Below are 14,917 nucleotides of genomic sequence, written 5' to 3'. Positions count from 1 at the left end.
AAGTTACCAAGACAAAGGAAAGCTAAAGAAGGAAAATGGGCACAGAACATAAAAAAGAAAAAAGAAAAAATGTGCAGCAAGACAAGTCAAAAAATTTCAGTCATGATTATGACTAGTCATTCTTTTTACTTGTTGCAATACAATTCCCTCAAATTAAATGGGAATACTATCCATGTGGAACTTAGAGAAAAAGGAAGTAGCTTCTCCATTAGGTACAACTTTGAACTACCAATTACAAACCATTTCAACTGCAGTGGACACAAGCCATCTCAAAGTACAAAATTCGATGGATGTATCATCTCAAATTAGTGGGTTTGCACTACGTCAAAATGTATCAAGCTCCTTTTAAATTATTGAAGTAATCAAATGGCAAGAAGCCATATTAAATCTCAAACGGCACAATGCTGAAGAAAAGTGTCAATGGCACGAAGCCATGACAAATGTCAAATGGCACAAAGCCATGTCAAGTTCCAAATGGCACAAAACCGAAGAAAAAGTCAAATATCAAATGGCACAAAGCTGCAACAAAATCTCAAATAGCACAAAGCCGTGATGAGTCTCAAAAATTTACGAACTACGCCGGTTTGATTCCATTAAGGATACGTAGGCAGTCTGATATCAAATTTTAGACGCAATCATGAAACCAAAACGAATCCCTGATTTATATAAACTAAATTCACTCCTGCTACTTTGATCAAGTAATTGCAAATTCTACAAAAAATAAAAGAGAAAAGTTCCTAGGCACGAAGTCAAAGAAAAATCTCAAATGACATGAGGCCGTGACAAATATCAAACGGCACGAAGCCGCAACAAGATTCAAATGGCATGAAGCCACATTAAGCTCCAATGGTTTAAAGTCCTTGCCCGCATGAGCTAAAACTGCACAAGGTATTAAACGCTCCAACGGCTTAAAGTCCTCGTCTGCATGAGCTAAAACTGCACAAGACATCAGTTGCTCCTTGCCTGTACGAGCTGAAACTACACAAGGCATCAAACCCCAACAAAACACAAGGAACTACGAGTGACTTGATCCCTCAACGAGGGTACGTAAGCAATCTAGGGCTCTACCTAGACGTAGTCACAAAATCAAATAAACATCCAAATCCCCAAGTTACGATTTATTCATATTAGAATCAAAGGGTATTCCTTTCCCAAAGGAAGAGTTGTAATTAATAGGCACGTAGCCTAGAATGGGTCGAACTCGAATTAATAAAATCCTCTTCAAAAAAATGAACGAGAGTGAAATTATGTCGAGTGAATTATTTGTTTACATATTGTGTACAATTTTAGCTCAACATGGTACGTATGTTTTAATTCATTATAACAATATTGGACTTTCCTGCCAATTAAGCTAGTACCAGTCACTATACTTATACCACACCTTGTTGGCATCACTGCCAAATGTACTCAATTTCAAAACGCAAAATGCATCATATAAAATAACGGTTACAACATAGTCACAACTAAAAGAAGAAAGCTTCTTCGCGCCTTTTGAACTCTGGTTGATCAAGTATATGAAGTGTTTGGTGAGAGAACTGCTTCAAGTAAAAAACTCTATAATTTCAGACCAATAACGCGACATTGCATTATTAATGACCTAAAATGCCAAGGCGGTGATGTAACAAGATGTATGTAAATCTTTCTTTATCGTTTGCTGGGCCTAGGTGAATTTACCCTACCATCATATCGACATAGCGATGTCATGGTGGTTAGTGTTTTGGTTAAGTTGCTGACATTGAACGCTTTGGGTGGATATGACACGATCCTTAACCTCCTTACCCAATGTTTGTTAGGTTGGTTTGAGTTTTCTTAAGTTTTAGTAAGACTTGTGATATATATTGTTAGGAGCATGTGAAGAAGTTAATAAAAAGGAGTCCCCCATTACATATAATTAGTACGTAAAAGCTCCCACAATTAGGGATGGGTTTGGTACGGTTACCGTACCAAAACCCTCGTACCAATTACAGTACTAAACTTTCGATTTGGTAAAATTTATTACCATTACCATACCAAACTTTCGATATACTAAAGTTCGATATTGCCAAATGTTCAGTTGACATGGTATAACAATGGTAATTGCCACTTTATTTTGGGACAAAATCTATTTTTACTTTGTTCAACATTTCATATTTTGTGTAATACAGCATGCGCCTCTATAATAAGACAAAGATATATAAACCAAATGTATAGACGAAAGAAAATTCTCCTAACAAGTGCCCAAATGAATTTACAACCACATGAAATGTTGAGGAATTACTTGAAAATTATAAGTCCGAAACAAAGAACGGAAACATGAAGCAGTACCACAGGTCTACAAGGACAAGGGAGCGAGAGAGAGTAGTTTGTGTCTGTAGGGTTTATTTTTAAATTATTAGAATAGAATATTATAAATATATATTATAATTTATAAATATGTGTTATATAATTATATATTATATCATTTATATATATAATATATTATATTATATTTTCGATACGGTACGGTAATACCGTGGTAATGATATACATTACCAATGGTACGGTACAATACCGTACCATTACCGATTGACACAAAAAATTTGGCACAAAATCGGTATAGCACAGTTGGTAATTCAGTTGGTACAACAATTTGACAAAAAAAATCCACCCCTACCCACAACTGCAAATTTAGTCTTCCATTATTAAAACCATAAGGGTGTGTTTGTTTGGACTCACTGTCTTTCACTGGACTGGACTGGACTAAGTTTTAGTCCAGTCTTGTGTTTGTTTCCTACCCGGACTAAGTTTAATGGGATTAGGAGGGACTCGCCTCGACTGAGTCCCTCGCTAACGGGTCTTCGCGAGGACCCCCGATTCTGAGAGGATTGCTAAGCCGCCCTCTAATCCCGTCATCTCCCTTCTCCTTCGCACCTTCGCGCATCAACCGCAGCTTGCTCCTCGTCCCTTTCGCACCTTTGCCCTTTCCTTTCTCCTTCCTTGTCACTCCACCTTGTAGCCGTCCAACATATAAACAATCGATGATGGACCTGTATCGCTGGTGATGGTCTGATCAGGTGAGCTTCATTTGCCTTGCATTTCAATGGGTACTTTTTTAATTTTCCAAATTCAATTGCTTTTTGTTCATTCCTTTCAGTTTTGTTTACGCATTTCAATGGGATTTGTGAGTTTCTTTAGGGTTTTTGGTGATTAACTATAATCCAACATTCATAATTATCAAATTTAGTAGAACGGCACTGGGTCACTGACTGCAGCTTGTTTTTTTGATATACTTATTAAGATTTTGACATTGGGAATCCATTCGCAGCTTATGGATGTTTTCAATTTTTGTGGTTCTTCGAGTGAAATGTGTGAGAAATTCACCCTTTTATGGAGATCTTAGTAGTGGATTAGGAATGTATCATGTCCATGATGACTAGTATTGTATTGGCAGTGACGGGGTATCTACCTGTTCTGATCATACTTGATCTTTTTCGAGCTTTGTATTCGAATATTTAACCGTTTCTTCAGCTCCAGACCTAGAAGGAAAACCATTTCTTCAGCCCTTGAAGGTGCCACTTGTTTTCTAGTGAATATTTAACATATTGGAAGCTTCTCTTTGGAAAATTTTGTGAGTAATCGTTTTATGAAGCTTTCATCAACGGATTTATCTTATTGGAAGGTTCTGCTTGTTGCACATCACCATGCATGTTCTTCGTTATTCAGATACTCTTAAGCTGTGCATATCTTGGACACTTTAATTATTATAATTTTATACATATTGGAGTTCACCTATCAAAAGGAATATCAAACAAATTGATATTAACAAATCCCCGTGGAGCTAGGAGATCACCAATTTCGTGTTGAACTTTAAGATTTTGTTATAAACCAGGATACTTGTACATTTGACTATAGTGACTTCTAGTTATCATGGAGAGTTTAGACCTGTCTACTAAAACTTGTACAAGTGATTCACGCATGTTTTTGCTCCCGTTAGTATTAGTTATTGACTCATTGGACTCCATACACAGTTTCTATGATGTCTTCTTCCATAATTTTATGGTTCGCAATCCTGCAGAGGTTTCTACTCAGTTTAATTGTTTTAATTGTCTCATTGACCCATGCCGTTACACGAAAGAGAGAAATTATGTGTTTATCATAAAAATCTGGCTAAACCAGCAATACATCACTCAACTTCATTAGAGCATGACAAATTTCACCTTAGGGTTCACAGGCCGTACTTCTCTTTGGCATCGTAGATACAGTCTTTCCCATTTAAGTTTATTCTGATTTATTTGCTAGCTTAAAGTGTAGTTGAATGATGCTGTGCATGGCTATCTGCAACGCAATGGGCACTTGGGTTTTCTCCGTAGCAGGGGCTTTGTTAGCAATTCCAGTGGGGATAAAAAGGAAACTTTATCACCGCTTGTGTTCTTCGGCACAACAGGTACCATGCTTGACATTATAATGGGAATCACTCGGTGTGAAAAAGAACATGCAGAACGCCAAGCGAAGCTATTAGAAGCCCAGACTTCTGCAACTGATGCTTCATTTACTGAGACTGGGGCGGAAACATAGTCTTGACTCCTAAGCATATGCATCATATGCCCGTGTTTGGCTGCTGTCAGTTTTCTTTTCAAATTTCTTTACCATAAAAGTTTAATAGTCGAACCTGTTGAATGACCCATTTGCTTGAATTCTGCCTTCCCTTTTTCATGGGTTAATAATCACACGAAAGTTGTTAATGACATAACGTCGGGTTTAAACTCCCTCGCATGGCACGGTTCCATGAGTTAATCATTCAAAGCAGAGAATTCTAATTCCTCTGTTTTTTATTTATCTTGGAGATACCTGTATGAAAATTACTTTAAAGTTGTTCAGCAGCAAAGGTTTATGACTTATAAATTATAATATACGATGTATAATCACGAAGAGAAACTGGTGACAGTATTGCTTTCATTATCCTACTTCCTAGTCCGACACTGCACCAAACGCTTCACTAAGCTAGTCCAGCTTAGTCTAGTCTAAGCCAGTCCAGCTTAATCCCTGAAGCTAATCCAGTCCGAGACAGTCCGGTGCAACAAACGCACCCTAAATGAATTTTGGGTTAGTGTCTTTGGCAACTACTGACTTTTTCACTTTTCTCTTGTCAAACAATTAGGTATGTTGTCAACTTATTTCTCCATACTGCGAATTAGGGTGGTTGGCTACATAGAATCACATAGGATTAACTAACTAATGTTGAATTAGTTATTACCAATTTTGGTCATTTTTATTAATCGGACAACAATCTTAAAATTCAAATCTCTGCTACTTCGCCGTCATATTTCGTTTTCCGTCGTCAAATCTTGTTACTCTGTCTTAAGATCTCGTTGTTCTTTCGTATGTTCGAGAACCGAACACAAGGATTGGAGCATGAGCGTACAGTGACATAATAATTTTAAATGTTTAGCTAGCCAGTTAGTTTCTCTATACTCCTCCCTAAATATTGTTGGAGGTTTTGAGATTCAAAGTCCCACATCGGGCAAATCGTGGTTCGCAATGACCTTTATATAGGTCTAGTCCTTTATACTAGTTCATAGGATTTAGACTATTTGGAAAAGGATCGAAGGTTTGAGGTTTATGGTTGTGTGGATTAGATTTGTGTAATATGGTCTAATATAATTAATATTAATAATCAGAGTTCATTAATTTTAATTTTGAATTGACTTTTTAATTAACATATTAATTAAAAACTGTTTTGATTAAGAGACGCAACTTTTAGAAAAAGTTGAGCAGTTTCAAATACGTTCAACATGTATTTGAAAGTGTATGAAACAACCTGTATACTTATAGATTCAATTTTCAAATAGAATCATCTTTTTTCCTTCCTCTTTCTCTTCCAACAAAATCCCATAGAGTAAACACACAAAGCAATTCGCCAGAATTCTATAATTCAATGAGGGTTGTAGAATTAGATGGCTGTATCCAGGTCGAGCGGACGTCGTAGAACCACAAGTACAAGAGTGGGACGGAAATACTGTTCAAAGGACATAGCTTGTGCGCTAGCCTCTATCTGTGATTCAATTAAGTTAGTATCATTTTAATTCCTGTAATTATTTCATTTATTTCATTTTGTGTTGTAAGTATTTTTCATTATTAAATAATCAATATTTCTGTTATTTTTATTTATTTTCTAAAAGTTATAATAATTATAGCCGTTTGATAAAAAATGAACGACCCGATGAGCCTGGTCAGGAGGATCCTCTCCATCTGCTCAGGAGAGGATCCTGGTCTGCTTTATTACCCTACATCGCTCTTTCCTTCTCTTCATTTCCACAAATTGTGAATCAGATTAAAATAAAAGCACTTTCATCTTCCTTTTAAACTCTGACAGGATCGACATACATGGAGTTAAATTGGATTTTGGTTTCCAAATTGAATCAAATTACAATAAAAGCAACTTCCTCCCTCTCCTTCTTTCCTTCCTATGCAAAGTTTAAATCTTCTGCACTCAAAACCCTCTGTAGCCTCTCTATGCCCTATCTCCATGAGTGTCACCTAGCCATTCATCTTATCTCTTCAATAATTTTTTTTTTAAAACTAAAGATAAATTTAGTGAAAAGAACACGTGTTACTGACGTATAATATAAGGCACAAAGGGTTTTTAGTGCAGAAAATTTGAACTTATATTTATATGGATGTGAAAATATCTGTGGAATAGTAGTAATAAATGAATATTGAACTATTTTTGACAGAAAAATGGGAGAGGAAAAAAAAAAAAAAAAAAAAAAAACTAACTAACAAACAAACAAACAAGAAAATCAATCCTAATTGAAAAACAAACCAATATGACTTCGGTGTCAAAATTTTTATAGTTGACACCAATGACGGTGTTACAAAGGTTAAAGGCACTAAAATTAGACAATATTGACACATAGGTTCACAAAGCCACTGATAAGAAATGGTACCCTATAGCACATTTTCTTGTGGTCAACATTGAATGGATGACGGCCATATACATATTTTGTATTATGCTATCGAAAATTAGTAGAAATTAAAAAACATTAGTTTTTATTAATTCCAGGTTTTTACAATGAGAAAATCATAATACATAAAGTTGCTTGTGGAAACATCTATTAAAATATGGATGCAATTCCTTTATTTATTACATAAATTGCAAGTACCAAAAATACAACGTAGAAAGGGGAAAACATCACATATACATAGTACTATCAAACTCCAGAAAAAATTCTTTTGAAACAAGCCACGTTTAATGCAATTGCTAGTGCTACCTTATCTTTGATGTTGTCAAAGAATTGAAAATAGGCATATCTCCACGATGTCTTTAAGATCAATGTGCCGCAAATGCCCCAAAAACCTACGATAAAGCCAAGTACCACACTGACATAGAACCATAACTTATCATGATTTCCATCTTCATTCTTGTCATTCACATCCTTAGCTGGGAAAGTGTCATCTCCAGGGCAATTAGTTGAGAGAGGAATGCCACATAGCGATGGATTGTTCATATAAATGGACAAATCATTGAGCGTTTGAAGCTGTCTTCCAGAAGGAATTCTTCCAGTCAAGTTGTTATAAGACAAGTTCAAGTGGGACAAAGAGGTTAAAGATGACAAGCTTTGAGGAATATGCCCTGAAAGGTGGTTGTGTGAGAAATCAAGAGTTTCGAGCAAATGCAAGTTTCCGATCTTGGAGGGGATCTTTCCAGTCAATTGATTCATGGACAAATTCAGAGTGCCCAACAGGATGAGGTTGCTTATTTCTTCAGGAATCTCACCTTGTAAATTATTTGATGAAAGATCAATGCTCTTTACAAGTTTTAGAGTCTTGTTGTACACAAGCTCCGCTCCTTTTAGTGTCAATGTTGCTTGCTCAAGAGAACCCGTACTGAAGGGATTAGAATTATTGTTGACCAGCGAAGTCAAATTATCCAAACACTTGGGAATAGTACTTGAAAGGTTGTTGTGACTAAGATCGAGGATGTGAAGGTTTCGAAGATTGCACAGTCGCTGGGGAATATGTCCTGTAAAAACGTTGGATCGTAATTGTAGCCTATACAACAAGGACACATTTGATCCTCCTATCCATAGAGGTATGTTCCCAAATAACTTGTTGTGTCCAAGATCAAGACTCCTCAAACCAGAACAATTTTGCAAGGAATCAGGAATTACACCGCCAAAATTGTTGTTGTTGAGCTTTAATACTTCCATTGAACTTAATACCCCCAATGAAGTAGGAATATTACCAGAGAGATTGTTGTGACCAACATCTAGAAACCAAATTTTGCTTCCCACACTCCACGCATGAGGCATTTCCCCATAAAATTGATTGCTCCTTATGGACAAGTATCCCAAGTATTGCATGTTGCAGATAGAGGGAGGAATAGTGCCATTCAAATTATTCTCAAAAAGAGACAAAATGTTCAAATTGGGCATCATCTGGCCAATATTCGAGGGAATTGGCCCAGAAAATAGATTTCTTTCAAGACGAAGGGAATCGACACTAGTGGACCACCAAAGTAAGAGTGGGCCCTCCAATTGATTATGACTCAAATCAATAGACTCTAAATTTGGAAATTTCAAATGAGATGGAAAGTTTCCACGTAATTGGTTGTTAGATAAATCCAAATATTTGAGTTGGGAAGACATCTTCAACAACCATTCCTCTAGTATCAAATCTTCGGAGGCTCCAATACCTCTAAGAGTGACGTAGATCAGTTCAGTTTGAGATTGAAGCCATACCCAAAAACCAGGACCTACCCGACAGTTTATGATCGCAATTGACTGGAGCTTGAAAGGAGGATCCCAAGCAGAAGCCACGTCAAAAATGAGGGACATGGGTGGGTTTGTGACTTGAATTCCTACTTGAAAATCTTGTAATCTCGTGAGGTTTCTGAAATGGGCTTCCGTTAGAGTACCTTCCCATGAATTATAAGCCAGATCGAGATGAACTAGCTCATAGAGTTGTCCCAGACTTTTTGGAATGGAGCCATTCATCTTATTAGAAGAGAGGTACAATGATTTCAAGGACGACAAGTTTCCGATAGAATCTGGAATTGAGCCCCACAAAGAGTTTCCACTAAGGTAGAGATTCTGCAAACTTTTTAACATTCCCAAGGAGGTCGGCAGTTGGCTTTCCAGCTCACAAGAAGACAAATCTAGCGACTCTAATGAATTATTTGGACAATTTGAGACGCTCCTCCACAACTCTTCAATCCCCCCACCATCAAACTTGTTGCCAGAAAGGCTTAAGACCCTTAGCTTGCACAAATTTCCAATAACTTTCGGAATTTGACCTTTTAAGCCTGTTCCCGATAAATCAAGGTGTTCTAGAGATTTGAAGTTTGCAAATTCATTTGGAAAAGGACTACTGAAATTATTCCTCGATAGATCAAGTGTTATGAGGCTAGTAAGATTAAAAAACCAATTGGGAAATGAAGAACGTTTAATACCGTTATTCGACATATCAAGGACAAAAAGTGATGTCAAGTTAATCCTCTGGAGTGAGAGTGGAAGGAAGTTAACCCTTTGGAGTGAGAGTGGAATGCTTTCAATTTGACACGAAGATAAGTGTAACTCTAACAATGAAGGAAGCATGTTAATATGATATGCCCAACTGGCTCCTGTGCGGCTAAGGTCCATGTAATTGAGATTAAGGTATTTTAGGGAAGAGAGGTGAGAAAGCCAAGTCAAGTTTCTGGAAGACAAGTGGGAATTCATCCCGAGATCAAGAATATTCAGGCTTGACAGGTTACCAAGAGAGGGGGGAATCTCTCCCTCAAATGACGCAAAGTAGAAATTGAGATATTGCAAACTTTCAAGCTCCCCAAAGAACATCGGAATGCGAATGCCCTGAAACTCATTACAGCTGAGGTCCAGGTATTTTAAATGTTTCAAGCTCAACAAAGAAGCATTTATCTTACCTCCCAGGAAAGACCTTTCATAAGCCGACTCGTCCCACTCTTCATAAGAACGGGAATCTGGATATGGATTCCGGAGGTCCATCTTCACAACATGGCCGGTGCTGTTGTTGCATGAAATTCCTTCCCATTGACAGCAATCATGACCCGCCCAAGAGGAAAGCCTACCAGAAGGATCAACAAGATGTTGTTTAAAGCTGACAAGTGCTCGCCTTTCTTCCTCAATGCATAATGGTTTCACAGTGCCAGTGCTCGGAACTCCGACATCACCCAAGCAGATTATGGTAGTGGGTAGATACGTAGATGCCAAAAGCAAAATGAGAAAGGAGAGAGAAATATTGAGGGGATTGAATAAGGTGTTTGCAAGCAAGGTATCCATAGGAGAAATCAGTACATATATTCCCCAGTTGGTTGCAGATGAACACAATAAGTGTACTCTAACTCATATATATAACAAAGCAATGAGAGCTCAAAAGAAAATAGTGCCACGCAACGTGTATCAACTGGATTTCCTTGTTCGAGTGGAAGAGTATATAAGTCAACTTCTAAGCCAATCTCATAATTTCCTTCCGCGGAAGAGTATATAAGTTCACAATTTTAGACTTGGCCGACTTTAAGTTGGACATTTCCTTGTTCAAAGTGTTCAAAGTATCAAACACGTTTGAATAATCTCGTTTGTTAATATTAGGGAGCAAAAATGATAAAAAAAATTATAATGTGTTTGGATTTTTTATGGCTAAATTATATTTTGACGCCATCATATTTAGCTCAATTTCTTCTTCCTAATCAATCAACAAGTGTATTCAATGAGATGTGCTACAATAATACGTCAACCACGGAGTTGTTGCGGTTGTAGCTTCCGGGACATGTAATAATCCAGAAATTGTTGTTTTAATAATTTTCCTTCGTAATATTACACGAGGTCACAAGTTCGAATCATTTTGTCTGTTATCAAGACAAGAACTTAGGACTTGACTATATTGTTTTCCAATACCACGTCGTATTTCCCAAACTTCCAAAAGTGTTTCTCAAGCGAGCAACATTAGCACCAACAACTTGAGTCACCTTCTTCCCGTCTTTAAAGAATTGGAATGTAGGCTGCACCAAAATGCACACAACAGATCAGAAACCAAATGGACCTTGGATTTTACCATATCCAAGTTAAAACATATAGAATTACTAATTAGCAACACTTCAGAGTTCTTTTGAGTTTTGACCTCAATCTTAAGCTGGGATTTAAGTAGTCCACAAAAGAACTAAAATGGTTCCCAAAAACAAAATGATCCAAGTTTACAGAAGACTAAATTCCAATTCGAATGCGCACCTCGTCGATGTCAACCTTATACGTTGTTACGCGTGGGTATTGCTCACTCAACTCTCCAATGATTGGAGATATGAACCTGCCTGCACAAGAAGATCACACCAAAGTACCAATCGTAAGTTCAAAGCACATTATTACGCCACATTTTCGTGCCAAGACTTCATTACTTAAAAGAAAACGTCTTTCGAACTTACAAGGCCCGCACCACACTGCAGTGAAATAGAAAAGTGTTGGCACAGCTCCATCTATATGAAATTTTATACATAAATCAGATAAGTTGTATGAAAATATGACAAGTTTTCTCAGAACAAAAAGATTTCGAAAACCAGAAAAAACCCAAAAAAATAAAAAATTATTACCTTTAGCTTTGCTGACTGCGGTGCTAAACTCATCCTCCGACTTACTGAGCTATTCCCAAACCCAAAATTTAAAAATTGAATCTTTGAACAATGCCGACAACAATAACATAAATATGAAGCACCTGAGGGCGAGGAGAGAGGTCGGAGTTGCAGAAAGTGAGGGTTTGGGAAGTGGTGGATGGAATTGGAGAAGGGTTTGGAGGTGGAAGCACTGGAAGGAAATGCTGTGGGCGGCTGAGATGGTGCGGTGGGGATTGACGAAGGCAGGGTTTGGAAAGAATTGGAAGGAAGGTTGTGACGATGAAGAAGCGCTGCGCAGAACTTGCTGCGATTGCCGAGCAATTGCCGTGCCATGGCTACTCCCGAGTTTTCTTCTCTCGATTCGGTGCGATTGGCAATTGCTGCGCAGAACTTGTTTGGGGTTTAAGGCTAAAATACAAGAAGAGCCCAAAACAATGAATATGTAAATGGGCCAGTTGGTTAAGGTATATAGGCCTAGTCCATAAGGCCCACCAACGCAAAAAGATTGTTTTACAAGCCATATTAGGGAGTAGTTGAGCTAAGAATCTCAGGTTCAAGGTAAATGCTCTAAACCAACTGAAGTGACAAGTTCGTTGCATCGCAAATATTGTCATGTGAAAACATGTTGACACTATGGGCATGGTTGGTACGTAGACGGGACAAAATGGGATGAGATGGAACGAGATGGAACATAGGTTTTTTGTGCTACGTTTGGTATGCAGGCCAGAGTAGAATGAACTACTTTTGTCCCACTGTGTTCTGTCCCACCCCACATACCAAACGAGGCCTATGTTTGAAATGCATTTTTGATTATGTGTTTCTGCTTGGATTTCAATTTGAACTCATGTATTTCAGTTTAACTAATGTAGTACGTATATTTTTATTTCAGTTTAATTAATATGGTACGTATGTCTTAATTCATTATAACAATATTGGACTTTCATGCCAATTAGCTAGTACCAGTCACTATACTTATACTAAGCCTTATTGGAATCACTGCCAAATGTATTCAATTTCAAAACACAAAATGCATCATATAAAATAACGGTTACAACATAGTCACAACTGAAAGAGGAAAGCTTCTTCGCGCCTTTTGAACTCTGGTTGATCAAATATATGAAGTGTTTGGTGAGAGAACTGTTTCAAGTGAAAAACTCTATAATTTCAGACCAATAACGCAACATTACATTATTAATGACCTAAAATGCCAAGGCGGTGATGTAACAAGATGTATGTAAATCTTTCTCTATCGTTTGCTGGGCCTAGGTAAATTTACCCTACTATCATATCGACATATCGGTGTCATGGTGGCTAGTGTTTTGGTTAAGTTGCTAACATCGAACGCTTTGGGTGGATATGACACAATCCTTAACCTCCTTCTTACCCAATGTTTGTTTAGCTTGGTTTGAGTTTTCTTAAGTTTTAACTAGCATTTGCCTACACACTTTGTGCGTATGAATACATTTTTTTAGAAAATGAGAAGGAGAGAGGGAGAGAGAAAACGTGAGGGAGTGTGAGGTTTTTTGTTTTTGGTTTTTTTTTTAATATTAGAGGTATTTTAACATCACATGTAGATGAGGTTTCAATAAAAAACAGTAAAATTTGGACTTGTGAAATTACATTATTGCCCATCATTTTTTTTTTGTGTGATAGAAGACTAATTTGTCTTTTCACCATCTTTTAGTTGACAAAAAAAGTTTTATTAATTAGTAGAGATAAGACTTGTGATATATATTGTTAGGAGCATGTGAAGAAGTTAGTAAAAAGGAGTCCCCTATTACATATAATTAGTATGTAAAAGCTCCCACAACTGCAAATTTAGTCTTCCATTATTAAAACCATAAATGAATTTTGGGTTAGTGTCTTTGGCAACTATTAACCTTTTCACTTTTTTCTTGTCAAACAATCAGGTATGTTGTAAACTTATTTCACCATACTATGAATTAGGGTGGTTGACCACATAGAATCACATAGGCTTAACTAACTAATGTTGAATTAGTTAGTACCGATTTTGGCCGTTTTTATTAATCGAACAACAATCTTAAAATTCAAATCCCTGTTGCCTTGCCGTCATATTTCGTTTTTCGCCGTCAAATCTTGTTACTCCGCCTTAAGATCTTGTTGTTCTTTCGTATGTTCGAGAACTGAACACAAGGATTGGAGCATGAGCGTACAGTGACATAATAATGTTAAATGTTTAGCCAGCTAGTTAATTTCTCTCTCGTCCTCCCTAAATATTGTTGGAGGTTTTGAGACTCAAAGTCCCACATCGGGCAATGCATGGTTTGCAGTGACTTTTATATAGGTTTAGTCCCAGATTTGGACTATTTGTAAAAAGATTGAAGGTTTGGACCTTATGGTTGTGTGGATTATACTTGTATAATATGGTCTAATATAATTAATATTAATAATCAGAGTTCTTTAATTTTAATTTTAAATTGACTTTTTAATTAACATATTAATTAAAAACTATTTTGATTAAGAGACACTACTTTTAGAAAGAGTTGTGCACTTTCAAATACGTTCAACATGTATTAGAAAGGGTATGAAACAACCTATATATTTACAATTTCAATTTTCAAATAGAATCATCTTTTTTCCTTTCTCTTTCTCTTCCGACAAAATCCCAGAGAGTAAACACACAAAACAATTCACCAGAATTCTATAATCCAGTGCGGGTTGTAGAATTAGATGGTTGTATTCTGGTCAAGCGGACGTCATCGAACCACAAGCACAAGAGTGGGACGGAAATACTGTTCGAAGGACATAGCTTTTGTGCTAACCTCTATATGTGATTCAATCAAGTTAGTATCATTTTAATTCCTGTAATTATTTCATTTAATTCATTCTTTGTTGTAAGTATGTTTCATTATTAAAAAAATCAATATTTTTGTTATTTTTATTTATTTTCTTAATTGTTCTCCAACATCACTTTCACCTCTTCTCCTAGCCATTGATGTGGTTTTACAGGTTTAGTTTCACTCTTTACAGTCAAACTTTTTTTTCCACGAAATCTAATTTCCGTTAAACCCTACCTCATACTTGATGTCCATAAAATAGGATGTAATTTGAATTGAAATGATGAATTTGACCCTCCATGTGATGGTCGTGTGAATTTATTTAACGGAAGACTAAGAAAAGTTTGGATTTGGACCATAATTGCTAATAAAGCTCACCACAAGAGTTTAATTAAAAGCTTTTTCACCAGGGTCTCATTAAAAATGCCTTGTCACCACAAGGATCACAAAAAAAATTTGGCCAAAAAAATATAATCATGCGCCACTTCTACTCTTGGTCAATCGTCTCTTTGAATTCCTCTCTGCCCAGCAACCAGCAACC

The 14,917-nt window shown here is 36.8% G+C and overlaps 2 protein-coding genes and 1 long non-coding RNA gene across 5 annotated transcripts in view; 1 reads left to right on the top strand and 2 right to left on the bottom strand.

Annotated features, from left to right (window-relative positions):
* The window catches only part of LOC108173344 (thioredoxin O1, mitochondrial-like), a 50,885-nt gene that overhangs the window by 10,859 nt on the left and 25,109 nt on the right, over positions 1-14,917 (bottom strand). The window lies entirely within an intron of this gene.
* On the top strand, positions 2,895-4,642 carry LOC108172973 (uncharacterized). The gene is made up of 2 exons (XR_011581056.1): positions 2,895-3,032; positions 4,270-4,642. It is a non-coding gene; the product is annotated as an uncharacterized lncRNA (long non-coding RNA).
* LOC139196533 (uncharacterized) lies at positions 10,750-11,972 on the bottom strand. The gene is made up of 4 exons (XM_070822669.1): positions 11,558-11,972; positions 11,404-11,443; positions 11,202-11,281; positions 10,750-10,975 (listed from the first exon to the last, which is right to left on the bottom strand). The coding sequence occupies exons 1-4, from the start codon at positions 11,909-11,911 to the stop codon at positions 10,853-10,855; spliced, it is 597 nt and encodes a 198-aa protein (XP_070678770.1). The 5' UTR covers positions 11,912-11,972; the 3' UTR covers positions 10,750-10,852.

This window comes from Malus domestica, chromosome 05 (genome assembly GCF_042453785.1).
Source record: "Malus domestica chromosome 05, GDT2T_hap1".
Taxonomy (NCBI): domain Eukaryota; kingdom Viridiplantae; phylum Streptophyta; class Magnoliopsida; order Rosales; family Rosaceae; genus Malus; species Malus domestica.
This window is presented reverse-complemented; position numbering and strand designations above follow the sequence as displayed.